Here is a 27,092-nt window from a genome sequence, read left to right as displayed (position 1 = left end):
AAGCATGTGTAAACATGATTGTTAATTCCTAAAAACAACCCATTTCCTAGGCAAAACATTACAGATATTATGTTGCATTAAACTTCTCATCCTGTAAATAGTTCCTAACTAGAGGCGCTGTTCACCAAAACAGAGATCGCATGCAGCCTAATGGACCCACACTATAGCATCTGCATGTATCAGTGGAGCAGAAAGAATATTCATTTATTTCTGTACTCTGACCAGAGCAACAGTGGAGCTTAACTCTTTTCTTCTCTTTCTGTCCTCTCTGAATTAAGCCATGTTGTTCCAGATTGCAAGTCTAGGAGCAGCTGATCAGATAGGAAAGATCTCGCTACCTCTTCTCCACTAAGGTTTTGCTTTTACCCTTGTGCCAATTCTAGCGTTCAGAAATTCAATTCAATTCACTAACCTAAGATAATAAGAAATCATCAATTTTTAAGTGATTTTCCTGCCAAGTCAGTAAGGTGACTCACTAAATGGTCTAAAATGCACCAGAGCATTATATATAGAGGCCAGGAATGCATAACTGAGTGCAGGATACATGGAATCCTGCTTTCAGCAGCACTAAATTGTATAGATTTGGCTCATTCCATTGCACACATCTGCATCCTCATGAAGTTGTTAGACATAAGACAGGAAGAGTCAGAGGCAGTAGACACAGAATCAGTAAGAACAATAAAAAATATTTTTAGTATGTAGAAAGTACAATAAATTCTCTACAAACAGGTCATTTTCCATGCAGTCAGTATCTCAAGCCTTCTGAGGCTGCATAACTTACTCAGGAAAGTTGTTTCAGGTCAGTGAAACCATTAGGTGCACATCCAAGGCAAGTTAACATACACTGAAAAGCCTTAAATCACTTACCGAGACCAGACTCTGAACTGAGCCAGAGTATTTACTGAAAAGTCCGCCATTTGCATAGATACAAGACTGTGATCCTTTTTCCTTGGCAGAGCTCAGAGAAAGAGTCAAGTTTTGTCGGCTACTGGAACAACTTGAACCTAATAGATACACTCATTTTAAAGATTCTACAAAACTGAAAACATTGTATCTTGTGTTAACAAGAACTAGCAAGAACTGTGTCTAATCTTTTCAATAAAATCCAGTTTCGAAGCAAACAACAATTTTTCTTTCATTTACATTTCTACATTAGAAATTATGAATTAGAACAGTCGATACCCATACAATAAGTATGCATATTAAGCACTATTATTTTCCCATCTTATGAAGTTTAAATCTGCTTTTTTCAGTTTTGTGGCAATACATCCACAAGAACTGCAACCCCAATTGTTAATATACTACTGATAAAAATAGTTTTAGTCCAAATGCACAATTAAAACAATAGCTTTAAGACGACCAGCTAAATTATAAAATACTGTAACTTTTTCCTACTTTGCACAATTTCTACTTTAACAATTAAAACCTGATCAGCATTAAAGGAAAATGATTTATTTTACTATTGTATACTGTTACATACACACCCTCACATCCCCTTGCTTCCCCTTCAAGACAGACTAACCAAAAAAACTTTGGGGTTCCTTCGCATACCTTTTTCTGATGCAGCTGCTTTGGTACATTCTAATAGTAGATGGCCTGGTTCCCATTGTGACACTTGCTTGTTTTTTCTTCCACGTCTTCTTTTAAAATGGTGGGCCAGAAAAATAACAGATATTGCACTCACTGCTGTGACTGTGAACAATTTCTTTAACCCAGGGGAAAGTTTAATCTGAAAATACAAGAGTATGACTTCACTGGAGATACATGCTCCTTAGCTTTCACCTTTCCACTTATCCTCCTTTTGGCATCTTCAGCACAGGCTGAAGGAAGGACCTAAGAGATTCAGCTGTCACATAGCTTGAGAAATAAATCAACTCTAATCAAGGACATAGACTAATAGCTTCTCAAAGTTTGTGATGGCCAGGTGAGAAAGCTTACAAGGGGGTTGGTGGGACAACATCAGTGGTGGCACTGGGAGTCATACTCCAACACCAAGAACTCTAAGACATATTGCAAATCCATGAACTACGGGATTCTAAACAAATAACTTTCACACTTCTTTTTTCTTTCTTTTTAATGCCAGGACAATGCAGGACTTCAGTTAGTTCTTAAACAGACCTAAAAAAAGAATCTCGGCCTTCACAGCTAGACTTTCTTGCACTGTGAAAGAATGGAGGACACAAAAGCTAACATTTGCATTGTTTCAATTTGGGAAGAACCTGTACTTAAACAAATTTGCCTAAAATGAGTTTTGTTTATTTTTACTATTTATTTTGAACATAGATAATCTGTAGATTTGTATTGTTTAAATTTAGCAAATAAGAACCACATATTCAAGCAACTGGAATTAAACCCACTAACAAAGCTTAGAAAGTTCAAAGCGACCAGACTTTAAGAAGAATTCAAGAAAAAATCCACTTAACTAGAAAATACTGCCCACATCCAAAGAATCTTTAGGGAATCTATGCTACTTGAGAAGGCATGACTTCTGAGGGAAAAAAAAATAAAAAATCTGCAGCCCCTGAGGCCAATACAGTGTTTCTGTAACACCTCCTCATATGAGAAAGGAACTGGCCAGAGTATCACTGCACTCTGGCAGGCCATGGTTACTGTGCAGTTGGCTAGTACTATCAATAGAGTTATGCAATTTCAAGAAGCATTGAAAGCTTCTTTGATAGCTTCACTGAGTTTGCTATAAGTGTCAAATACCTTTGACTTGAGAACTCTAAGATAAAGAACTTAAAGGTACCGTATCTTGACTGAGGCCAAGAACCTAGCAGTATATTGTGCAAGCTAAAGTAAATCCCTGAAAAAGCACGAATGCATATTTGCAGGAGACTACTGGATTTAACAGAAAAGAGTAACAATCAAATAACTAAAATTGAAAATTCAGCTCTAGCATTAAATTCTGTAAGTTTCAAGGTTCAAAAAAAAAAAACTAAGATTTTTTAGAAGTTTGTCTATGCCTGCAAGTATGACAATACACGTTAGCACGTTGAAAAATATTTATATGCGAATTTGAAGAATGACATTGCTTCCATTTATAAACAACTAATTAAATAAAAATAAAATACAGTTGTATTAAGGACATGAGTTTTCAAAGCAAAGCTTTACTAATAAACTGTTAATATGTAACTCTGAAAAAAACTTTATCAACATTGCTAACTACAAACATTTTTTTCCTTGTCCTTATCCTTGTCAATAATTTGCCATAGGCAGAATAGGGAGGGGGAGAGAAAAAAAAAAAAAAAAAAAAGCACCTTTGAGCCGTGTTTTGTATAGCCAAGTAAAAACTCCCCCACCCTGTGTATTACTGAAACAGAATATGGTTCACTGTTCAAGAAATTTATTATCTGAGACACATGACTGCGGCTTTAGTGTTTTCTTAAGTAATTCAGACATATTTAGCTCTACCGCTTATCACTCATGTAGTTACAGGCAACACAATTACAGCAACTCTTCTTTGCCTTTGTCATGACAGTGCTCTAGGGAAGAATCTTGTAATTCCCTGCAGACAGGGAGTGTCAGCATCACAATACTTACAGCTTTCCAGCCTAACAAATAATAACATACTCTTCAGCCAGATTTGACTGCTATCACATTGCTACTTATATAGTGAAAACTAGCCTATAATACCAACAAAATAAATCACCATATGATGTTGATATCCGATGATGAACTGTCAACAGAAACACTTTTAGCTTGCAGCTCTAAATAAACAAAAATCCTTACAAATTTAGTTTACATTAAGCTCTGAAAAAAAAGAACATTACAATTAAACTTTAAAAGTATATCATAAGTTGCAATACTCACAGAACATATATATTACCTGTATAAAAGAATAATACCAAGAAAGGGGAAGATGAAATGCCCGAAAAGCTACCGTCTTCAGAGAAAACCGTGCCTCAGTAACAGCTTCTTCTGACATGGCTCCTTCTCTCCCATAACCTCATTCAGTGGATCTATCTTGAAAACATGAGTCCCAGATGGCCTCTGGAACGGGCTGTCAAATGAAGGATACATACTCAATTATGTAATACAAGGCGAAGATGGCTTTCTTCTACAGACTTGAAACCCTTACGTAACAGGTAGCTGACTTGTTTGATTGATGTCTGTGACCAGAGATGAGATTTGCGTTTAATGAGAAGACAGCAAATGTGCTGGCTCAGCTTAGGCCTCGCTCATCTCAACTGCCCTGTGTGGAGACCCGCGTGTGTCTGACAAGAGCCATCGCTCTGCTTTCGCTGTCTGACAGCTCGCTTCTCACATCCGATAAATCACACACAAAACAACTCTGATGTTAAACCTTCAGCCGACGCCCGGCCTCGCAGGGGCTGCGGACCCCGCCCCGCCGCAGCCCCCTCCCGGAGCCCCGTGCCGAGCTCTCCCCCGTGTCGGGGACCGAGGGCCAGCGCTGTCCGAGCTCCCGCACCCCTGCGGCTCGGCTCGGCTCGCCCAGGGGCCGGATCCCACGCCTCGCCGCCCGCCCGCCGCCCCCCCGTTAGCTGCCCCCGCCACCCGCCGTTACCTGCCGGGCACCGGGGCGGGCACCGCGGGCAGCAGGCACGGCCCCTCACGGGCGGCTCCGTCCCCGCCCCGGCTGCCGCTAGGAGGCGGGCGGGGATCCGCTTCCGGGCCAGCGAGGAACCGCTGTGGGCTGCCAGGAGGCAGCGGCCGCCTGATGAGGTGAGACGAGGTGAGGCGAGCCGCTCCGTCACCCGCCCGCCGCCGCCATCCTCCCGCGGGGCAGCCCCCGCGGCTGGCGGCCGGGCAAGGCGGGGCGAGACTCTGCGGCCGCCATCTTGGTGTGGGGCGGCGCTCACGTGAGCGGCGCGGAGGCCCCGCGCGGCCATCTTTGTGCGGGGCGCGGCCGGGGGTGCCGCAGGCGCGGCCGGTGAGGGGAGAGAGGGAGGTGCCGCCGCGGGCCGGCTGCGCCCGTCCTCCGCCGGGGCTCCTGGCTGGCAGGGGAGCGGTCCCTGCGCTGTCCTCCTGGGCTGGGCTGGGCTGGGCTCCGTTCTGCCCTCCGCGTGAGCCGCAGGGCTCGCCGCGGCCCGGCTGAGCTGCGGGCTCCGAGCACGGCCGCATCCTGCCGGTGAGGAGGAGGAGGGGGAGGAAGGCGGCCGTGAGGCGGGGGGTGGCAGGAATGGGGCGGCCGCGGTCTGCGGCCGGTCGCAAAGTCCGGGGGGGCTCGGGGCGGCCGGGGCGGGGCCGGGGGCTGCGGGGGCTCGGGCTGTGTGGGTTGGGGGCTGTGGCCGGGGCCTGCCCGGCCCTAAGGGGAGGGTCGAGTCCCTCTCCGGGAACGTCTGCTGAAGCGGCGGCGGTGGCACGGCAGGTAGGAGGAGGTTCCCAGGGGCCGTGGTTTCTCCGCGAAATGCTGGTGCTGCCGTGAGGCTGTCTGCGAGGATCGATCGTCGCGGCCGAGGGATGGAAGAGGGGGAAGAAGCCTGGCGTGACGCCCAGGGGAAAATCGCCGTGGGCTTCTCCTTCCTGGCTGCAGGCCTGAGCTAAGGAAGCCTCCTCAGATGCGTAAAGGACAGCTGATGGGTTACAAGGTCAGGCGTAGTGCTGTGGAAGGAAGAAGTGAACAGGCAGGCGCCGTGCCCTAGAGGCAATATAAAATAAACGCTGTCTGACCCAGTAAGCGGACAGGCTGTCAACTCAACCATTTTCCTAAGGTCTGCTTAGGAAGCAATACTTAATAAGAGGGGGAAAATCTAATGGAAGTGGCTTAATAACATTGCTTCTCGCTTGGGTGGATAGTTCTTGTTGCCCAAATGCAAAGACCAAGCAGAAAACGTCTACTGGGTAATAGAGCAAAAAAGAACTTAGTGTGTGAAGTTCAGGTTAGTATTCCCTCTGATTGGACTTATTGGCACAGGAGGACTGTTCTCAAGTTTGGTAATGGTAAATTAGAAATTGATTCACAGACATGGTTATTGTGAAGTGATATTGGCAAAGAATTCTTTAGAAAGTAGCATGTACCTTAGTAATTTGAATACATACGTTAAAGGTGATAGCTTCATTGGACGTGTTAGCAGTGAGCTCTGCTGTTTTTTACTGAAGTGTGAAAAATGTCTATATGATAATGAATTACTGGAAGCTCCGAAGCTCTTCACGATTTTAAGTAATTAAACAATCAAGTACAAAATTCTATGTCATTATTTTTTATTGTTGTTGAGAAAGAAAACAAATGCGATTGTTTCAGTGCACCACTAGCAAAATAATTGTGAATGCAAATGAGAACGCTGAGCTTAGTGCTCACTGGTTACATATGCTGTTATTCATAGCTGTACAGTCAAAATAATAAAAGCCTATAATGAAGATACAAATTACTGCTTCAGGCAACTGTTGTCTTCAGAATAGCTGCTTTATTCTTAAAATCTTCCACCAATGGTCTGCAAGTGAATTCTAGTTTTGTATTTACAAAGGTTAGAATTTACATTGTATTTAACTGGAGTTTTATGTAAGATTAGTTTTATATAAGGTTAGTTTTTTATAATTATTTTTTGATCTCTAAGTAGTTCATTTAGACTTGTTCATAGGGCAAGTATTCAGGTGTGTGGGAGCAACCCTGTAAAACGATCTGATAAAATGTCTCCCTGTTTAAGGACATCAGTGGAATACAGGTAGAGGTTTGTTTATTTCAACATCTGTTGAAATGCTAACTGCTATGATTAGGTTGATGGAAACATTAATTTCAGCTTCAATGCCAAAAATTTTGAGAGAATTTAAAATATGTCGTGTTTGTTTTGGAAATATTAAGCTCCCAGTATGAGCCTTGAAAAGCTTTCAAGGTTACTTGAACTCCTAGTGATTGGGATATTTTTGTGTGTATGATGGGCCTTTTGTGGTAGGCACCACATACGTCTTATGATGGTGTGGAAGTCTGATGCATGATGAATGGTGAGCTGGTCATCAAGCTTTAAAATATTGTTCATACTTCTCTGATGGCTCACATGAGCCAGTTTTTTCATAGTGAATGCAAAGTATGAAAGGGGGGAAGATATATTTTTTGTATGTCTCACGCTGCATGTGGTAAACAAAAAACTTCTTTTGATCATTAAATGATTCAGTTCATGGAATGATGCAGTATGATACTGTATGGTGGGACTGAGAAGAGGTGGACTGAAACAAACCTTTCAATAGAATGGTGGAGACCTAGGAATGGACTTCAAAGTTCCCTCCCAAATGTATGGGGAATATTGTAATGAAGTTTATTGCTTCTTATGTGAAGAAGCAACTTTCAGATGAGGTCAACACAACGCAGAATTGGTGGAAAAGCAGGTGTGATGAGATGCATTAGTAGAGGGAAATTGGTAGTCTTCGGATGAATTAAGAAGTGGTGAAATGGAGGGAGGGCAGCGAGCGAGGGAGGGGCTGCCCAGGGATCGCTAGTGCTTTGAGAGATGAAGGATGAATCGTGGGTTGGAATTCAATTGTACAGTTTAAGATTTCAGTGGAAAATTTTACAAAGTAGGTTATAGCAGCCTAGGTATGTTAAGCTACCAAGGCTCTTCCTCTGCAGTGACTTATGCAGTTGCTACAGCATGGAAGGCAGGTGCGGGTTGAAGAAGTTTGACAACAGAAGCTGAAAGCCCATTCATTTTGCTGTGCCCATATGATGTCACCTACAGAAGTTGTAACATGCACTAGAGTTCTGCTAGGGACGCTTTCCACATGGAAAGCAGTAGGGAACATGTCTGTAGGGACACGTGTGTCGATGTGCTTTGGTCTTTCAGATGATTATTATTAGAAGAGGGATGCAGATGGGGACTGCACCAAGAGGCAATCTGCAGTGAGCAGAACTCTTGAGTTTGTGTTCGTGTTGGTTTTGCAGTTCCAGTTGTGAGAAATAGCTATTAAAAATCTGGTAGTATGCAGTGAAGTTTATCTTTCGTTCATAGCTTTATATTGCTTGGGATAATTCATTTGGAAATTTATTTCCATAAAGTAATTAAGCTTAAAGCTTTCCTAAGCCATTATACCAGTCTTCCTAAAGCATTGGTGTTAAGTCAGCATTAATTCACACTGAGATCTTTTAAGTTAGGTCTTTAATCAAAACTCATTTGTCCATTTTTAATGTTTCATAGATGTCGCAAAATGTGCAAGATGAAGTGTGCGTTTATGTTTCTGTTCTGGAAAGGAGTTTTACAGTTCAAACCAGAATTTCCAATATGACAGAAAGTTTAGGACTTTTTGCCTGAAAAACTGTTATTTTCATACATGAAGTCTTTCAGCAATACTGCAAATAGATACTGAACTGAGGAAATATTTCTCCAGCTGCAGCTTATATTTAAGACTAATGCTTTTTAAAAGTCTTTTCGTTGTTCCAGGAAAGAGGATTTAGACCTCATTATGAAAAAAATCCCAAGTTATTAATTTGCTGTTGTATTTCTAGCCATGTGAGCTTAGATCTCAAGTATTTTATTGTAAAGCTCTTAAAGTGAGATACAAAAAGACTGAAAGATATACATGCATACTTGAGTATGTTATATATTAATTGTATATCTATAAAATATATTTAGTATGTGCATATATGCATATATATACGCATACAATAAATATACAATAATGTTATATCCTATTTTTATAGGAATAATATATGTAATACCATGTTTATACAGGTGCACATGCACACGTTAAAAAGGTGTACACACATGTGCATTTGCATACACGTGCACACATTTAAAAAAATCTCTGATAGTCAAATGGAACTGAAACGACCCTGACAGAGGGTTCTTATTGCAAGACGATAGAAATAAAGACCAGGTTAAAGATAAAAAAAAAAAAAAAAAAATGTGTTTACTAGGCAGCATGTAGGAGATGCCTACTAGGCAAGGTTTTGTGCCCCCACTGTATGCCAAAGCCCCAAGTTAATATTCAACATAGGGATTGCTGATGCTGTGTGATCCATAGGCCCATGAAGAAATGGACATAAAACTGCTAGAGCAAACGAGAAGTGGAAAGAGATGTCAGTAACAGTGCCAAAGGCTGCAAGCAGGTTGAGAAAAGTGCATCATTAAGTTAGGCTGGAAGCTCAGTTGCATGTGTTGACAAATGAAAGCTAGATTGGCTAGGTAAGTAAGTGGGCAAAGAAACTTTAAGACTCCTTGGGCTTGAGAGATTGATGTCTCAGTAGTAATTCTTCAGCGACAAAACCGGAGTGAGAGTCAATTGGAGTACCTACGTGAAAGTAATGTTACAAAGTTCTGTTTTTTTTTTTTATTTTGCTTTCGTAAAGTATCAACTCTATCTGTGCAGCTGTCAAAATAATAATCACAAAAGGGTTGGATTTAGCATTCCGTGTTTCTAATAAGTCTGTGTCCACATCAGAAACCCTGGATGAATAGAGAGAACTCAAATGAGAGAAACTTGCTGAGTCATCAGTACTACATGGGAGTTACAAGCTCATTTGCTTTTGATATATAATGTGCTGGTATCTAGAATGATTTTTTTGTAAATAAATAAAACCAAGATAAGGTTCAATTCTCCCATGGCAAGTGAATCACGTGGCTTCAGCACGTTTCACCAGTGTTGCGTAATGACTGTTTCCAGAATGTACAAGCCAAGCTACCACCAGTTCTGGGTAGAGTTTAGAAAACGTATTTTTAGAATTGTTTTATTTTTTACTTTTGGGTGCCATGGTAGAGGCCACGAAGATAAATCAGTCCAACTGGCTTTGCTCCATTCAGGATTCTGTTGTTTGGTGCCCTAGAAGTCAGAAAATAGAGGAATGCATTTTAGATCTCCGCTGTATTTAATTTAAACTATTGGATTCCCTTACCCTTAAGGTATTTATTTTAACTTACTTAAAAATGACACATTCTTGTAAAGGCTATGTGTATTTTGTGTAGTGGATATCGACTTCTGCTGCCTACTGCAAGGAATAGGATTTTACTTACTCTTACTTCTGTTGAAAAGCAGCTTCTTGGTCTTGGAAATTCCAGCTGCAGGATCTCGGAAAATACAGCTTCTGAAATGTCATCACTCAGCAGCAACTGCCCCCACTTGGAATCAGTGGGTGAGATAACAAAAGAGGAATTGATACAGAAATCTCATGTAAGTTGTAGCTCCTTCCTTCTAACTAATTAATTGTGATCACTTACTTTAGCTGCATACCTTGTCATGTATCGCTATGCACAAGATGTGTTGAACATAGGATAAAACTTACTGCACTGCAGTAGTAATGTTCAAACAAAGTATTGGAAGGACTATGGGCTTTGAAGCTGAAAACCTCATTTGCCATACTTAATACTTAAGAGTACCTTTCCCAGCAGTGTGTTCCAAAGCAAATGTTACTTTAATATCACTTAAAAGAGATAGCATAACACTAAGCAGAACTTATTTTCAGACTTTGTAATTTTGGCTGTTAGTTGATTAGAATGTGAAAGTAATATACTATGACTGGACTTCAAGTGGAAGCTGTAAAAAATAAATTTATGCTTAAGATTTTGTTGGATCACAGTTCACTTTCTGGTAGAGGAGTCACAGGTTGAGAACCTGTCCTTATCTGAACTCTTGCTTTCCATCTAGTATTAATAAATGATACAAAGGATTTTTGTAACCCATTTTAGTAGCTGGGATGTGGTGAAAAGTCAACCTTTTTCTGTCCATGGTACTAATTTTTTTTTTTATTTGAAAGTGCAGCAGTTGATTTGCTGCTGAGGAGAATGCCATTCTCCTAGTGTTGTATCTTCTTTTGTAAATCTTTGCAGGTAGTGATGATTTTATGGAGCATGCAGTTGTTAGAGATCCTATTGTTTTCATTTCTCTTTGTTAGATTGGTAGACAAGACTAGTTTTGAGGTTTTTGATGGTAATGTGACATAAAATAGCTTCAGATTTTTTTTCTTTTAAGAATCTCAGAGATCTTAGATTTTACTAGAAAAAAATACACAAAGCTTAAAATCATGTGAAATGAAACAAAAATTGAGTTAGTATCAACACATTCATTTTTGTCTTAAATTTTTCAGTTGATAGTTGTTTTTTACAGTATTTTTTCTCGTTTTATCTTGAGGTTGTGGTTTACTGATGAAAGTAAGTGAAATAATCCTTTGCCTGTGCATTTAATTTAACAGGGCACTTGTCAGGACTGTAAAGTTAGAGGACCCAACCTTTGGGCATGCTTAGAGGTAAGTTGTTCTGCTGAAGTCCTGTTTTAGTAAACTGCGAATAGAAGTTGGAAGTAATTTATTTGTTGTTGTTGTTGAAAGAAACAACTATAATTATGTTCTTTTTAAATAATAACTTACAATTAATTTGAAGTAAAACCTCTCATGCAATTTTTTATTTCTAAAATGTTTTATCTTCTATCAGGTACATATTTCTTGTAGTTTAAGAATATTATGTTTAAAATGAGTTCTTTGGATAATAAGCTGACATGTTAAGGGTTCTTGTTTTACAGCTTCTAAGAATTTTTTAATCTTTTTCCTAGGTCTGTAGATTTTAAGATAATGTATCATTCCTGAATTAAGTTATTTCTTTTAAGCCTGCTTTAAAATTTGTAGTATAAACATCTAGCAGTAAATGGTGACTTCTTAAGAGTATAATAATATATACTTTTTTTTTTATTATTTGTAGGCAAAATAACTAAAAAAAAAAAAATTGAAACATTATTCAAACTTCGGAGTTTTGTAGTCTTTACCCTGTGTACAGTTCATTCTTAAAAGTGTAATTGCCTTAGTCTTCTTGCTGTCTACAAAGAAAAAATGTATTAAAAAAAAAAAAAATACTACTACTTTAGATTGATCTATGATACCAACAGGGAAGTATGCAGCAGATTATTTTTTAAAATGTCTTGAATTTTTTAAACAGAGCTCTTTTCAAAGGTTGAGATTCTGCTCTATAGGCTTGGCTTTGTTTCTTGGCAGAATAAATTTAAGTCCTATCAGGAGGATCTCTAGGCTGAGATGCAAATTTGTAGGTGTGTGTATGAGTACTTTCAAAAATCTGCATTGCTGATTTCCTTTAAAGTGCATTATTGTAACAGTTAAGAGATTATTTTGATCCCATTATCAATAAAAGATAAGGGGGAAACAGCTGTTGTTTAATGTCTTTTTCTGAGGTTGCTTGAAGTTTAATTAAATGTAAAAACTCTTTGGGGAATAACAAGAGAAGTAGGAAGAGGTGTTGAGGCATGCATGAACCTGGCAGGTGGAGAAGCGCTGTGGAGCTTAAAGCTTTTTTATTATTATTTTTATTTTTATTTCTCACTTAGAACTCTTGGACTGTTTTTGAAAAACTTAATTTCATACAACATTTTCCATAGGAGAGTTTTCTAATTACAGTAGGACACTTAAAGTGTCATGCTGTGCTACATCTCCTCTTGGATGAATTGGCATCTTGCCTTCACCTTTTGTGCATAGAAAAACAGCCAGCACATGGTGAGATCCCAGCATGTTAACTATCTGTAACTTAACCAATATCTGTGATTATTTAATATAGAAAATCGACTCTGTGTCCAGCTGCAACTGTAAATTAACATGCTTAGTGTTATACAGATAACATGCTGTACCTTCTTACAGGATTGTCTTGGCTCATGCAAATGAGGAATTACTGAAAATTGCTTGAAGATTGGCAGCTGCAAGATTGCATACTCAACTCAGCCAAATATGTTTTGTAATTAGCACGATTAAAATCAGCAATTACTTTGCATCTTTTAATTAAAATTTAGTAAGTTATTAACCATATAGTGCTGGAAAGCTTTATTTAAAGGTTAAAAAAAATACTGAAGTAATACTATAAGCAAGAGGCATAGTAGATAGGGACATGAAGCATGACACATTTATTCAAAAATGCCTTTAAGTCTTTCGTAATTTGGAATTTTAGACACTGAGCTAACTTCATGGTTTCTGCCACAATCTCTACCAAATCACGAGTTGTAAATATATATATATATATAGAGAGAGAGAGAGAGAGACTTGAATCTGAACAAAAATGTCAAAAAAAGACCCGAAACACCTGTATATTCCAGGAGTACTGTCTAACACTGTCTACCAGTGAAAGGAGTTGAGTTAAATCTTGCAGCATTCTTACTTTGCTTTAGGTGATATTTAACACTTACTGTGCATGTCTCTTGGTTTGTGTAGGAACCTGCAAGTTTGAAATATAAGTGAATTTAAAAGGGGCTGGCAGTATGTTCCTGTTCTGTAAACCTGTTTGACACCATGTTTTAATTCTGTATGCTTCTTCATGTCTTGCTCAACAGAACAGATGTACATATGTTGGCTGCGGTGAATCCCATGTCGATCACAGTACAATCCATTCCCAGGTATGTATATTTGCTAGTAATACAGCAGTTAGAAACAGTGAAGTAGAACTACAGAACTCTTTGATTCTGTGTAGCAAAGCCAATAATCTGTTAGTATATCTGTTTGGCAGTTTGGTTCTTTGTTTTAGTTTTTCTCTTACAGAAGCAAGTCTTACTGGCTTAGGGACATGTGAGTTTAGAGTCTTTGTGCAGTTGCATAATTATTTATGTAATTCTGACACCAGTGCTTCTTAAAGGACCATGGTGAAAATTAAAGAAAAATAATAATAATAAAAATGATTTTCAAGATCCATAGACAAGACTGTACTTAGGTTGAAGTACAGCATAAAAGTTTAATTTGGGATTATGGCTGCCTAATGGGTAAGAGGAGGAAAGTTGTATTAAAGAAGATGGAGAGTAGAAGATAGGAATTAAAAATTGTAAATTACCAGAAACAGGTGCTTTGTTTCTGTATTATGGTTACTGTTCTGGTGGCTGCAGATAAAAGCCCTGTAAGCCAAGGTAAACGTATCCTTTCGTGCCAAGTCTTGATTTTGAATTCAGCTTGGGAGGAGCAATGGCATGCATGCACTGTATTCACCAGCACACCAAGTTCTGTCAAGGGTGGTCAGCTTGAGTGCATCTGTTTGGATCTTAAATTTACTGTCTCTTCAATGCACACACATGTACAACTGGAACAGTTGCCAAAATGACAGAAATAAGCTGCATCATTCTTTCTTAACAAATATTTCCAGAATCACCGGCTTTCTGATGAAATTCTTGCCACTAATTTATAATTAATTGGAATAAGAAAAAATCCAATAGAAATTTCATAGAAAATATATTGAAGACTCCACACTGAGCTATTTTTGGTCCTTAAAAATAATAATAATTTAAAAAAAAGAAAAAGAAAACCAAAGTAAACAATCCTCATCCCCAGCTGGTGAACGTTAATGAACAAATAGGACATAATATAGTTCTACAAGGAATTCACTTTGCATTTTACCACCACTCCTAAAGCAGGACCTAGTGCATATTTATATAAATCAATATTAAATTAATATAAATCTATATAAATGTGCATTTTTAACTAGCTATTTAAGCTTATTCATGGTTCTAAAGCCTTTACAGTAGTTATATAAAGGGGCCACTTGTAGTGCAATTGGGTAACAGATGGTCCCTGAATTTCTTGCCTATAATTTTACACCTTCTGGCTTTCTATTGTAGCTTATCCCTGTTTCACATGCTGTTTTAGCAATGTTAAGTAATTACAAGGTAACAAACAGAAAGGGAATAGATGGCTTTACTTGGTGGCAGTGACATCCTTGTCTTGATTTTTCTCATTGATTTAATTTTAATTTTTGGCCCTCTTTAAGCCCTCTTCAGGATACAAGCTTTCCTAATTTGCTATCTCAAGTATTTAGTGGTTACCTTTATTTGATCTTTGTGTGTTTGTTTTTTTTCTTATGTGATAATCCTTAACTGATTAGAATGACAGAGACAAGGTTGATGGGAATCATTTGAGTTCTCACAAGTTTCCATCAGCAAGACTTCCTATACTGCAAATAATTGTGTTCATTGTCTCCACTTTGTGAAAATTATTAAACCCTGGAGACTTCTAAATGCTTGTGCAACAGAAGCTGCAAGATCAAGCATATTCTTATGTTTAAAATATTCTAGGATACTTACTTACTGTGATGTTTCTGATAAGTTTTGATGGTGGGAGGGCTTCTTAATGAAACTACAGCCCACACTTTGTATTAAAAGCATTATTCTTTTACAAGACCTTATTAAATGAGGGAACTTGGAACTCAGACATCCTGCAGCAGTATTATTTTCCCAATTTCTAGCAAATCTCTCATCTATAAAGATGTCCAGTGCTACCGTGTAAGGAAGAGATACAGGAAAGTGTGGTGAAAATATCTCGAGTTTAATAGCAGCTGTTTGCATGATCTTACAGTAAGAAAAGAGGTCAACAAAAGAAAGGTGAAGGTTAGAAACATAAAATATGCTCCATCTGTCAAATTTTTATGTTGCTGCATAATGTGAAGCTGTCAACGAGAGAACTAATTGAGTCTAGAATGAATGTTTGCTTTGGTATGAGCAGCTCTTATAACTGACCTAAGAATCTTGTATTATCTTCTATTTGATTGTTCAATGGCCAGCAACGTGAAATTCGTACAGCAAACTGGTAGAATGAAACACTGTCCTTACTGTATAGGAGGAGGCTGCCATTGTGACTAACAGCAGATACTGAAGGTAGCTTTATTGTGAATTTTAACTTTCCACCACAATGTCAGTTGTGGTTTAACCCTGAAGGCAGCTCAGCACAACACAACCACTTGCTCACCCCCCACTCTCCCAGTAGGATGGGGGAGAAGAATCAGGTCAGGGGGAGTAAAAGCTTGTGGGTTGAGATAAGGACAGTTTAATGGGACAGAAAAGGGAAATAAATTATTAATATGTGTACAAAACAAGTTGATGTACAACACAGCCGCTTGATACCTGCTGACTGATGCCCAACCCATCCCTGAGCAGTAGTCTGCCCCCTACCTTGGCCAGCCACCCCATATTAATTACTTGGTATGACATCACATGGCGTGGGACATCCCTGTGGCCAGTTTGAGTCAGCTCTCCTGGTTCTGTCCCCTCCCACCTCCTGGTGCACCCTTAGCCTCCTCACTGGCAGGGTGGTGTGAGAAGCTGAAAAGTCCATGGCTCAGTGTAAGCACTGCTCTGCAACAATTAAAACGTCAGCGTGTTTTCGATGTTATTCTCATCCTAAATCCAAAACAGCACCATACCACTAGGAGGAAAATTAGCTTTTTCCTAGCTAAAACCATGACAGTGTCTTTTTATTTTTATAACACAAGTATGTCAGATATGACGGTGGCTTAAATTTTGATTGTATGTTGTTGCTAGTGTGACTTATACTAAAAACGTGTTGTGCGGTTTACACTAAAATTTCACTAACCAAATTGTTGTTTTTAAATATTTTAATGTACATATTTATTTCATTGTTGAAAGATCCAACATTTTAATACTCCTATTCTACCTTGCATGTGCCAGTATTTAATTATTCTGTGCTTCTGAATCATAATCTTGTTTTTTATCATCCTTTAGGAGACAAAACACTGTCTAACTGTCAACCTTACTACACTCCGTGTTTGGTGTTACGCCTGTAGTAAGGAAGTATTTCTGGATAGAAAATTAGGATCTCATTCTCCACTACCAAATGCAAGACTGTCTCAACAAACACAAGAAAATAGCATACAGGTATTTTTTAACCCAATGAAGCACAGCTGTAGCTTTGCAATAAACTTTGTCTTCTAATAATTGAGGCATTGACTTTTCCTTTTTCTTGTGAATGTTGTTTCTACTCACTTTTCTGTTTTTATACAATTTCTTTGAAGAGACAGTGCCCATCTTGTATGTTCAATCTCTTTACTCCATGCTAAGAATGTTGTTTTCATCCTAGTGTCTAATTGTTTGTTAATCAGCAGTAATCTGTAAGATACAGAAATTGTACAGGGTTAAATTTAAGGCTAGAAAATGGGGGATAGTTCACCTGTGCTACCTGTTCTGTGAGCTCTTGAAAATCTTTTAAAAGCATAAATGTTCAGTACGATGCATGTAACTGGAAAAAAAGGCATTAATTCTTACCTTTTTAATGTACTTACATAAAACTGACAGGTAACTCAGTTAAAATTGACACAAGTACCAGTGCAGCATTTCTAATAATGTTGTCCTTGGGGAACAGAGCTATAGGAAAGATGATGCACAGGTTGTGTACGTTTTTAATTTATTTTTGAAAATTGAAGTTGTACAGAAAGATTAACAGTTTTTTTTTCAATACACACCAGCACCTCAATTAGAATAGTACAATTGGATTATTTTTTCTAGTGTCTGTTAACCAGAAGTTCTGTTGACTTGATGTAAAGCTCGGTTCAGACTTCTGAGCTTGTATTCTATTACAATTAACCTGTTTTAATCTTCCAGAGAAATGAGTATAACATACAGAAAAATCAGAAGAACTTAAAAAGTCTGTTTCATGTTTTGTGTGGAATTCTTGTTTCTGTGCTCGCAAAAAGAGCTTGTCAAAGAGTGTTTGCCTAATACATGTATTCTTTTTCTTTATTTGTACATTTTGTTTCAGCAACTTCATTTGTCTTCATTAAATGTAGTGAGCCATCTGGTGGCATATCAAAACCACACATAGTAACTTTTATGTGATGACTGCTGTGTTAGCATTTCAGTGCTGGCTAACTGATTATTATCCAAATGAATGAAATGCTTTGTTTTGCATTGCTTTGTTTTGATTCTTCATTTCTTGTCATAAAATCATATCAGTGTTGTCACTGGTAATCTAAAAACATGGGCGTGTTTTTTCTGGGTAAACTTTTATCAGGGTGGCTGTGGAATCTGGATATTCTCACTTTAAATGAGATTTCAAAATGCAGTGAGATTTCAAAATGCATTTGCATCATCTGTAGTTCCCAGTTGGTGAAAATATGCTTAAGAAGAAAAATGATAAATAGAAGTAAATACATGTTTTTTTTCTCCTTAAAAGGATTTTAAAATACCCAGTATTCCCACACTGAAGACTCCATTAGCAGCTGTATTTGATGACCTAGATATAGAAGTGGAAGAAGATGAGTTAAAGACTAGAGGTAATAAAATCAAAATCTAGCACTTTAATGCCCTTTATCGCATGTGTCCAGCTATATATTAGTTCTAATTAGAACTGTTTCCTGTTCTGCTCCAACTAAGATCTTTATTTTCAGTTTCACCTTAAATGCAGCAATCTTTACCTATCTTCAGAGCAGAGGCTGTGGTGATATATGTAATATACCTGTGAAAGTAGCAACAAAAATAAGAAAGAATGTTGGAGTAATGTTTAATGTAGCTGGTGTTTTAGACACTCTGGTAAGAGTAGTTTTTTATTAAATCTGTTCTAATATTTTCTCCTGTCTAACCTAAAAGGTTCTTGGTTTGAATGCTTTTCTGCAATTCGGCTAACTTTTTTCTGAGCCTGTAGCTTACAGGTTTGTTTTTTTGTTGTTAGTTCTTTTTTCTCCTCAGTAATTTCATGCACTGCTAAACCTGCAGATATAAAAGGTTACACCACCACTAACATACAGCTAGTGGAAAGATAAAAATCAGCGTGGGTGAAACTCCAAAAAGAGAAGCTTTAGTGTTTAATTTTCCTAAGAGAACATCTTGATTATCTCTTAGAAACCTCAAACTGGTATTAATCATTTCCGAAAGGATATATGTATTTGTTAGAAAGGAAAATTATTTCTAACTGCCATTTTCTAAGGAATTTTAGACCAGCAGACTGTTAAAGTTTTATTTTTGACATGCCAATGCATATGTGAAGGCAGTTTGTTTTCTGTCAGTGAAGTTATTCTAATTTATGGATCTTATTTCTCCTTTACTCATCTGCTACCAGTGTTCTCACCCCTAAGTCTCCTGGCATTGGCCAAAAAACCTGTTTCGCCCCTTCTGTTGTCTGGCACAGTCTTTATAGATATATCACCACCACACTGATTTGCCATCTGCCCTTAAATCATTAAATCATGTGTTTTATTCCCAGTTAGTTTTTCCTACCAAAATGTATTATTTGTGTTTCTTATTGTCCTATAAATATTTTTGGAAAAGTAAATTTTATGGAAGTAATATAAAAGTAGAACTTCTATGTTGGGCTGCTGTTGTGTGGGCTGCTGCAGGGAAAGGTGACTCCAGCCCAGACAGACCCAACACAATGTTATAGTTCCCAGTAGTATTGATGTGACCATGTTCATACGTTTCTCAAACGTGAAACTCTTCAGCTCCGTTTAAATTTCGTTCTCAAATTTAGAAGTCTTTTTAAATGTATTTATTGAATCAATCACTGGAATATATCTTAATGAGGAAAGAAGTCCCTTCAAAAAATTTATTTGCAACACTCCAGGCTGGAAAACAGACTTGCGGAATATCCATTATATTTTTCAGGTCTAACAGGATTGAAAAATATTGGTAACACTTGTTACATGAATGCAGCTTTACAAGCTCTTTCCAACTGGTAAGGAAAATGGATGTAAATAATATTTTATATTTGCTTGCACATGTATTTTTTCCTCAAGATTGACTTAAAGACCTTGGGCTGGACTACAGTGGAAGACAACATGTATTTGTTAATTCTCAATCTTGCATGCTACAAGCAATTGTGTCACTGATAGAAAAAAACAGTGTTATGGTATACAGGCTAGGCAGTTTTTACCCTGTTTTCAATTCCTTACTGTCCTAAATGAGAATATATGCAGTTCTAGAAATTAGAAGAAAATCTAACAAAAGCTATAAATTTGTTTCCTTCTATAGAAGAAATCCGAGGAAACACATCTCATTTTACGATTAGGGTTTATTATTATGTTAATATCAAAAGGTCCAATTTGTTGGTTACAAACAACATGTCTGGGACATCCAATGAGAAATCATCGTTGGAATGGCTAGAACACAGTCTTCTCATCCTATTGGGATACCAGTTGATAAAAGAAATCTATAAACGCTGAAGAGAGAAACACTAACCAACTCTGAAGTTTCTTGCACTAGGAATGGTTAGGCTGGTAAAAATACTGGTACAGTGCCTCATCCCTGAAGGTGTTTTACATCAGGTTAGATGGGGTTTGGGGCAGACAGGTCTAGCAGGAGGGGTTCCCGCCCTTGGCAGGGCTTGAAAACAAATGAAAAGTCCCTTTCAACCCAAAGCATTCTGTGATCCTACAATATTTAACTACAAACCGCGTGGCAATACTGGGTGTTAGAGAAAAGATTTAAGATGTTATTTGTGGACTAGGCCTATGGTGATGGTTGCTGTAGTGGTATACATGTATGTCTTCTATGACTAGTAACAGTTACTTTGTATTTGAATACCATTGGACAATTCTGGTGCTCTTAATAAATGTCAGAATACATTGGAATAGCAATGTTGCTGTGCTGCTGAAGTTGTCCTGTTAGGAAGTGCTTGGCTAAACATTTAAAGAATGTAGGAAATGGAATTGTTCAATTACATAATAGTGTTATTCTTTTTTAATGACCTTGTACGAAATGTGGAGTTACTTTTTGTATTTTAACAACATGACAAAAATATTATTTCCTTCTTTTTAATCAGCCCACCTTTGACACACTTTTTTCTTGACTGTGGGGGCCTAGTCCGAACAGATAAGAAACCAGCAATTTGTAAAAGTTACCTCAAGCTTATGACGGAGCTCTGGCACAAAAGCAGGTATTGTATCATTTTGGTGACTATAACTATAAATACGTTCTGGAGTCATAAATGATGGATTAGTCTATCCATAGTGTCTAATTATTTTTTTTGGTGTGTGTGTGTGTGGGGGGGGGTGGTTATCACAGAATTGCTTTCCTAAAACAAGAAAGTCTAACTTGCAGGATGTTTACTTTCCTTACAGCTATCTCGTTTCAATATCTACTAATGATAGGCCAAAAAAACCCAATGTTATTCACAGTAACAAAGATCTGGCAAGAAAGTTGATAAACACTGTAGAAAGTAGCATTGAGCTTTTAAAAGTAAGTTTGTATCTGTCAGAAATACATCTAGAATGTTTCATGTAGTTGTTTCAAAACATCTAGAATGTCCTTTATCCCGTATCTTGAATCTACATCAATGATTTTTCAGTTGCTTTTATTTCCTGCCATAGAATTTCTATCTCTAAGATAATATTTCAAGATATACATAAACTGTTAAAGAAATAGTAACCATGCGTAGTACCAGGAATATGTCTGATTCATCATCTGATTATATATAGTACACTAGAAATATAGTGTACAAGGTCTGATATAGTCTTTATTTCTGTCAGATCACATTTTGTTTTGGATAGGTAAATGAATACCAGCATATCTTTGCTTAATATTAATATTATTGGTTAGATGTGTTGTAGGTCAGTTGCAGGTAAAGTTATGATTCCAGTAAATAGGGAAAATTTCACTTAAATGCATACTGTTTTATTTAACATGTTTTATGTATTTGAAACTTTTTTTTTAGGCCAGGTTCTGTTGTTCCAACTGGTTTATTTCAAGGAATTAAAAGTGTTAATCCAACTTTTCGAGGCTACTCTCAACAGGTAAAACTTCCTCATGTGTTTTAAATCTGCCAAAGCCATAAGGCCATAAGGTTATATTTTTTGAATTGAGAGTTTAAAATATCATACTTCCTATATTATTTAAAGCAAATTAAAAACAAACTTCCATTTATATGCTTCAAATATCAGTAATCTGAAACAGAAACATCAACATTTAAGTCAGCTTTTAAGTTTGTATTGAATTATTTAAAGGCTCTTGAATTTTGAGAATAAATTCTTTTTTTCAGTGTTCAAAAATGATTAATGTGCACGTTACTTTTTTTTTTTTTTTTTTTTTTAAGTTCACAGTCTTTGTGAACTTAAATTACCAATTTTCATTTGGTAGCCTTAAAAAACACGGTTATTTCATAAGCATCGTTGTGGGAACTGTATGTTGGTAACCTCTTAAGTAGTCACGTATTATTATGTAATAAAAGCATTTTTCAGATGATTGTCCGGACAGTTTCATGCTGCACTGATACAGTTTGCAGTACTTTAATCCAAAAGCTTTTAATAGAGGAGAAACGTAACCCCTGTAATTAGAAAAGCCTGCTAAAAATATTCATTGGATTTCAGGAGCCTGCTCTTACTCAAAGGAATTTTGCTTTACTGTGTTTGATATTTGTGGAACAGAGGTTTAAAACGCATTCTGATGTTCAACTGCTGCACGTGGCTTTAAAGTAAATGTTTAAAGAGTAATCTCTTAGTTAAAATGTTTTTAAATTTATTAAGAGTTGCATGAATTTCTGGAAAGGTAGAAAATCATCAGCCCTGATAACTTAAAGGGATCTATATGGATGCTTGGTTCTTGCAGCTTTGAACACTGAGGAGAATATCTTTCCATGCATAGTAACACTTAATGAGACATTTCTAGGTTCTGTGTCGCTCATGCTGTAGTTTTATTTTTAGTAGGTTTCATGGCAACAATTAAAACAAGGCAGGTCTTACATGACCAGCACTATCCTGTTGCACAGCCTCACAAGTTGGACAGCCACATCCAATCTTCTGGAGGGAAGAAGGAATTATTTTGCTAAAGGAAAAATGTGTATCATTTAATCTGTATCTAAAGCTTTTAGTCTCCTTTTCTAATAGAAAGGATTACCAGAAGTAGGTATACTAGGTTTTTCTTCATTACCCAAAATCAAATCTAACAGCTGTAATTTTTAAAAACTAACAAAATATGCTTTATACCAAAACTCTGTGAAAAGAATGTTTTCTGGTCCATGCACTAAGCCGGTGCATGGATTTTAATATTGGGTGGCTTTTAAAATAATATTTCTAAATGTGGTCTAGACTTGTGGTAATATTTGACAGCTTCATGTGGAAACACTGATAGTTTTTGACTTTCCAGACTTGAGAATTAAAATTAGTATCTTGTTGACGGTTTGATGCAATTGGAAAGATGTGCTATAGACCATAATACATTTTAATAAAGTACTTCTGTGCCCAATGAAAGTAAAGCTCTAATTGCTTTACTGAAGGTGCTGCATAAGGTTTTAAAAAACTGTCCTAAAATGTTGCATTGCCAGTAAAGCTGGAGGCTGACCACACTGCTGGTAGTTGAGTTACATTCATCATATATGCAATCCACAATCCAATATTTTTGTTAAAGTTGTTGAAATAAGCTTTCTGGGAATTGAAGCGTTTTGAAGGCATTTACTTGTATGATAAGATTCCTTGTGATGTGCAAGAAATGGATGCAAGAAACAAATATGTGATCTGGAAATCAAATTTCTTTTGGACTTTAGACCTAGATAGAGGAATTTACTTTATTCTTTTTTTTTTTTTTTTTTTTAGGCCAGCTTTCAGTTATGTTCTAGTTATCATATCCTGTCCTGATACAACTTTAATATTTTCTAAACATAATGGAATAATATTGTAAACCTTGTTTAAAATCCTAGGATGCACAAGAATTTTTGCGTTGTCTGATGGATTTGCTTCATGAAGAACTTAAAGAACCTGTTGTAGAATTGGAAGATGCACAGCCTATGAGTGTTGAAGAGAGTATGGAAGTAGACAACAGCCAGTCAGATGTAGCCTTTCAGTCTTGTGAATCCTGTGGTAATCCTGATAAAACAGAAAACGAGGCTATTTTCAAACCTGTTCTAGAGGATCCTGCAGAGACAACCATGTTAATACAGGATGATGAGAACAACTCAATCACATCCAAAGACTGGCAGAAAGAAAAAATACCAAGCAACAAGCTTAACCGAGCAAGTTCTATGGAAGACTTGGAAAAAGACATAAACGCTGCTTCAGAAACAACTGAATTCTTAAATAATCCAGGAACTGTCAAAGTACAGATACATAGCAGATTCTCAGGTAATACGGTACTAATGTGCAATTGATATACTCAGATGCTTAGGTGAAATACTGGTGCAGATGGAAATGGGTTGTAGAACACAATAGGGAGGTATAGGTCAAGCAGGGTGACTGGATCTATTTGTAAACATTGCGCTTTCTTAATTTATTTTTTTTTCAGTTTAAGTGCTCTGAATCCAGTATGAATTCCCCTGGAAAGCTAAAAATATGTACTTGGTAAGGTTTTAGAACAAAAGAGTGGATTTTTTTTTTTTGGTTTTGCTTTTAACTTAAAAAACGCTTGAATTAAAATCATCTTTCATTCCTAAATGTCCAGTGACTTGACAGTATAGTTAGATAAATTACATACCCATTGTGTCAGTTCATTCTGCAGTAACTTTTTTTTTGCCAGAATTTGTGAAATAATGCAAATCTTAATTGCAGAGTACATCAATGATGTCCACATGAATGACGTATCTGGAGTCCAAACCCCATCATCAAATGAAGGGATGAACACCCGCTTATCGAACATTCCTCCAAAATTATGCTCGTCATGCGCTTCATTGACACCAGTCCACAAAAAAGGTCTGTGTCCTCTTTTTTTTTTTTTCCTCCCTCCTGGCACTGAATTTGTCCATTTTACAGTTTTCATTTTGCTGTCTCTTGTACCTTTACAGCTGACTTCCAGACTTGGACGATTTACTCTGATTTCACACTAGCATAGCAATGCATTGTTGTTGTTTGTAGAGGTAGTGGGGTTGTGTTTTTTCTCCTTTCCGTAGTGGAGAGAGGAAGCGTTATATAAGCTTGACATATAATAAGACTCCTTTTACTTCTGTAAAATTTTGATAGTTTCTTTATTTGGAAGCACTAATGATAATTGTCTCTGCTTTGGGATGATGGAATAATAATGCTTCTAGACAAGTTTATCAATTGCAGTGGTTTGGAGAGAGCAAAGTATAGGAGATGTCAATATCCGCAGAAGGAAATAAAAACTAATACTTTTCAGAGAAGATGCAGTGGTTCTTCAGAAGTTTCATTAGTTCAACCTTTTTCTAAGACTTAAGGATCCATATGTACACATACTTGTACATGTTGCTTTCCAGTTGCTACTGTTTCTGTAGTGTAGCGTATTTGTTTTGGCAGCATTAGTGCAGCTCTAGAACACAAGGCACAGCATATGAATTTTTGGCTTTATTCATCTAACAGTAGAGCATTTTAATAAAAGTTCAAGTTCTGAAACATTTTTTAAGGTTAACATTAAAAAGCAAGCAAACAACAACTTCAATAGTGTGATCCTCTTTCATTCAACCAACTGTCCAGGATAAATCCTGAAAGTGTTCTCTTTTATCCTTTTAATGTTTTAGCATTGATGTTGAATGATCATAATTTGGTGGATTTGAATCGATTCCCATCACCTCCATGGTCCATTTGTTCAGCAGTTATGAGACTGCCTCTATAGCACTGTCTCCAGTTTTGGTTTCCCTAGGTTCTGGGTGATACTAAGTGGAGGAAGGCTTTGATGCGGAAGGCCGAGAGCTCGGGGTTTGTTCATCCTGGAGAAGGAAAGGCTAAAGTGGAGCTGCTGTTGTCATTTGGCATTTAATAGGGTGGTTGTATAGAAGGTAGAGACAGACTGCTCTTGAGGCTGTGCAGCAAATGGAAATGGATGCAAGTTGCAGAAAGGAATTGAGTATTGAGGGAAATTCTGTATTGAGGTTCTACATGTATGCAGTAGAACTGGCTATGTGAGTAATGGAGAAGCCATTTTACTATGAAGGTGGTGGGGCACTGGAGCAGGTTGCCCAGAGAAGTTGTGGATGCCCTATCCCTGGAGGTGTTGAAGGCCAGGTTGGAATGGGCTATGAGCAACCATGGCAGGAGGGTTGAAACAAGATGGTGTTTGACGTTCCTTTCAGTCCAAACCATTTTATGATTCTTAGCGCTTGAGTACAAGGATTTTACAAGGATTGCCTGGTAGAAGCAGTAATCTGTTCCTGTGAATAATAATAAATATTTAGTAAACAGAAATGGGGCCCTGGCCCATAATCTACTCCTAACTATGTTATCTCTAATTGTATTATTCAAAGTCAAAGGAAAGCAGAATCCACTGTATCTTACATTAATTTCAGCATTGTATGTCTGTCCTCTTACAGTTTCAACTGTGTCATCACCAAAAAGGAAGAAGCGCAAGAAGTACAGGAGTGTTATCTCTGATATATTCGATGGGACTATAATAAGCTCAGTACAGTGTTTGACTTGTGATAGGGTAAGTAAGGAGGGGAAGTTCTATTCTTTAATTTTTTTCCAGTACAAATAGCTATAGCTTTATAGACATAGTCGTTTTATAGTAATTTTATTCTCTTTAGGCAGACTTTGTCAGAAGGGAAGGCTGTTCCATTCTTATTTTCTTAAATCCTATTGGCTTCTACTACCAGCACCTTGTGTTTAGTCTAACATTCTTTCACTGAGCTGTAAACTTCCTCAGAGCTAAAAATAATACTTTGAGAATTGGTTTACAACAAGGATGGAGGAAGAAATTTGAGCAACTTAATTTAGGTTGATTAGTTTCTAGAATGTTCTCTATATCTTAATGCATACCTGCTATTGTGGTAAGTTCACAAGTACAAAATGTTACGTAGAAAAGTAAAAGACAGTAGTCCAATCTTATTGCTTTAACTGTCCCATCTGTTAGATTGAGCTTAAGAAAATTGATGTCTGACAAAATCCACAAAAAGATATTTACAAGTGATCTAAATCGCTTACTGCTTTCTGAAGTTGTCTTCTACTGCAAGATGTATATTATAAGAACATTGGCTCATAAAATTATTTGGAAGAGCAGAAAAAAAAAAAATATTTATATATTAGTAGTGGTCTACTCTACATATATATATATATATATATATATATATATACACATACATATATATATATGTTAACATTATATAATATATATATATGTTAACATGAAAAAGCAAGGAAACAACAACTTCTATACACATATACGTGTGTGTGTGTATATATATATGTATGTATGTATATGTAGAGTAGACCACTTTAGTTTCAAAGCAGTAGTACCAAATATTGGGTATCCAAACCTGTGCACTGAGACAAGTTTCCTGGGCACTAGAACCAGGCTCCTCAGTGCGGTGGGCAGTGGTCACAGCTCTAAGCCTGACAGAGCTTAAGAAGCATTTGGACAGTGCTCTCAGAAATGTGGTTTCATTTTTTTGGGGTGGTCCATGTAAACTGAGTTGCTATTGTGGTTCCCATCTAACTCGAGATATCTGATGATTCTATGAACATTTGGTTTAAACCTCACTCTGATGTAACTGAATGTCCTTACAGCTTCCCTTGTTTTAGTTCTAATAATACCAAGACTCTGGGGTGATCTGGTGAGCAAATTCGACATGAACTGCATATATT

General features: G+C 37.4%; 2 protein-coding genes across 9 annotated transcripts in view; one reads left to right on the top strand and one right to left on the bottom strand.

Annotated features, from left to right (window-relative positions):
• The window catches only part of MIGA1 (mitoguardin 1), a 41,035-nt gene extending 36,297 nt beyond the window's left edge, over positions 1-4,738 (bottom strand). The window contains exons 1-4 of one of the 2 annotated variants that reach the window (XM_084291464.1): positions 4,529-4,738; positions 3,830-4,003; positions 1,552-1,729; positions 868-1,004 (exon numbers count right to left, since the gene is read on the bottom strand). In XM_084291464.1, the coding sequence (XP_084147590.1) occupies positions 868-1,004; positions 1,552-1,729; positions 3,830-3,928 (414 nt within the window). In that variant the 5' untranslated portion in view covers positions 3,929-4,003; positions 4,529-4,738. Of the gene's footprint in view, positions 1-867; positions 1,005-1,551; positions 1,730-3,829; positions 4,004-4,306; positions 4,395-4,528 lie in introns of those variants that run through there. The other variant, XM_084291465.1, reaches the window with a different exon arrangement.
• USP33 (ubiquitin specific peptidase 33) overlaps positions 4,547-27,092 on the top strand; it is a 36,788-nt gene continuing 14,242 nt past the window's right edge. For 2 of the 7 annotated variants that reach the window (XM_084291459.1, XM_084291457.1), the window contains exons 1-12: positions 4,875-5,092; positions 9,925-10,059; positions 11,078-11,131; positions 13,207-13,269; positions 16,372-16,524; positions 17,819-17,918; positions 19,243-19,312; positions 20,399-20,512; positions 21,290-21,368; positions 23,267-23,687; positions 24,111-24,251; positions 25,823-25,935. In XM_084291459.1, the coding sequence (XP_084147585.1) occupies positions 9,979-10,059; positions 11,078-11,131; positions 13,207-13,269; positions 16,372-16,524; positions 17,819-17,918; positions 19,243-19,312; positions 20,399-20,512; positions 21,290-21,368; positions 23,267-23,687; positions 24,111-24,251; positions 25,823-25,935 (1,389 nt within the window). In that variant the 5' untranslated portion in view covers positions 4,875-5,092; positions 9,925-9,978. Of the gene's footprint in view, positions 4,687-4,874; positions 5,093-9,854; positions 10,060-11,077; positions 11,132-12,005; positions 12,383-13,206; positions 13,270-16,371; positions 16,525-17,818; positions 17,919-19,242; positions 19,313-20,398; positions 20,513-21,289; positions 21,369-23,266; positions 23,688-24,110; positions 24,252-25,822; positions 25,936-27,092 lie in introns of those variants that run through there. The other 5 variants (XM_084291463.1, XM_084291458.1, XM_084291462.1 and 2 more) reach the window with 5 other exon arrangements.

Source organism: Netta rufina, assembly GCF_964035555.1.
Source record: "Netta rufina genome assembly, chromosome: 8".
Lineage (NCBI taxonomy): Eukaryota > Metazoa > Chordata > Aves > Anseriformes > Anatidae > Netta > Netta rufina.
Note: the sequence above shows the minus strand (reverse complement) of the source record. Positions and strands in the feature narration are given on the sequence as shown.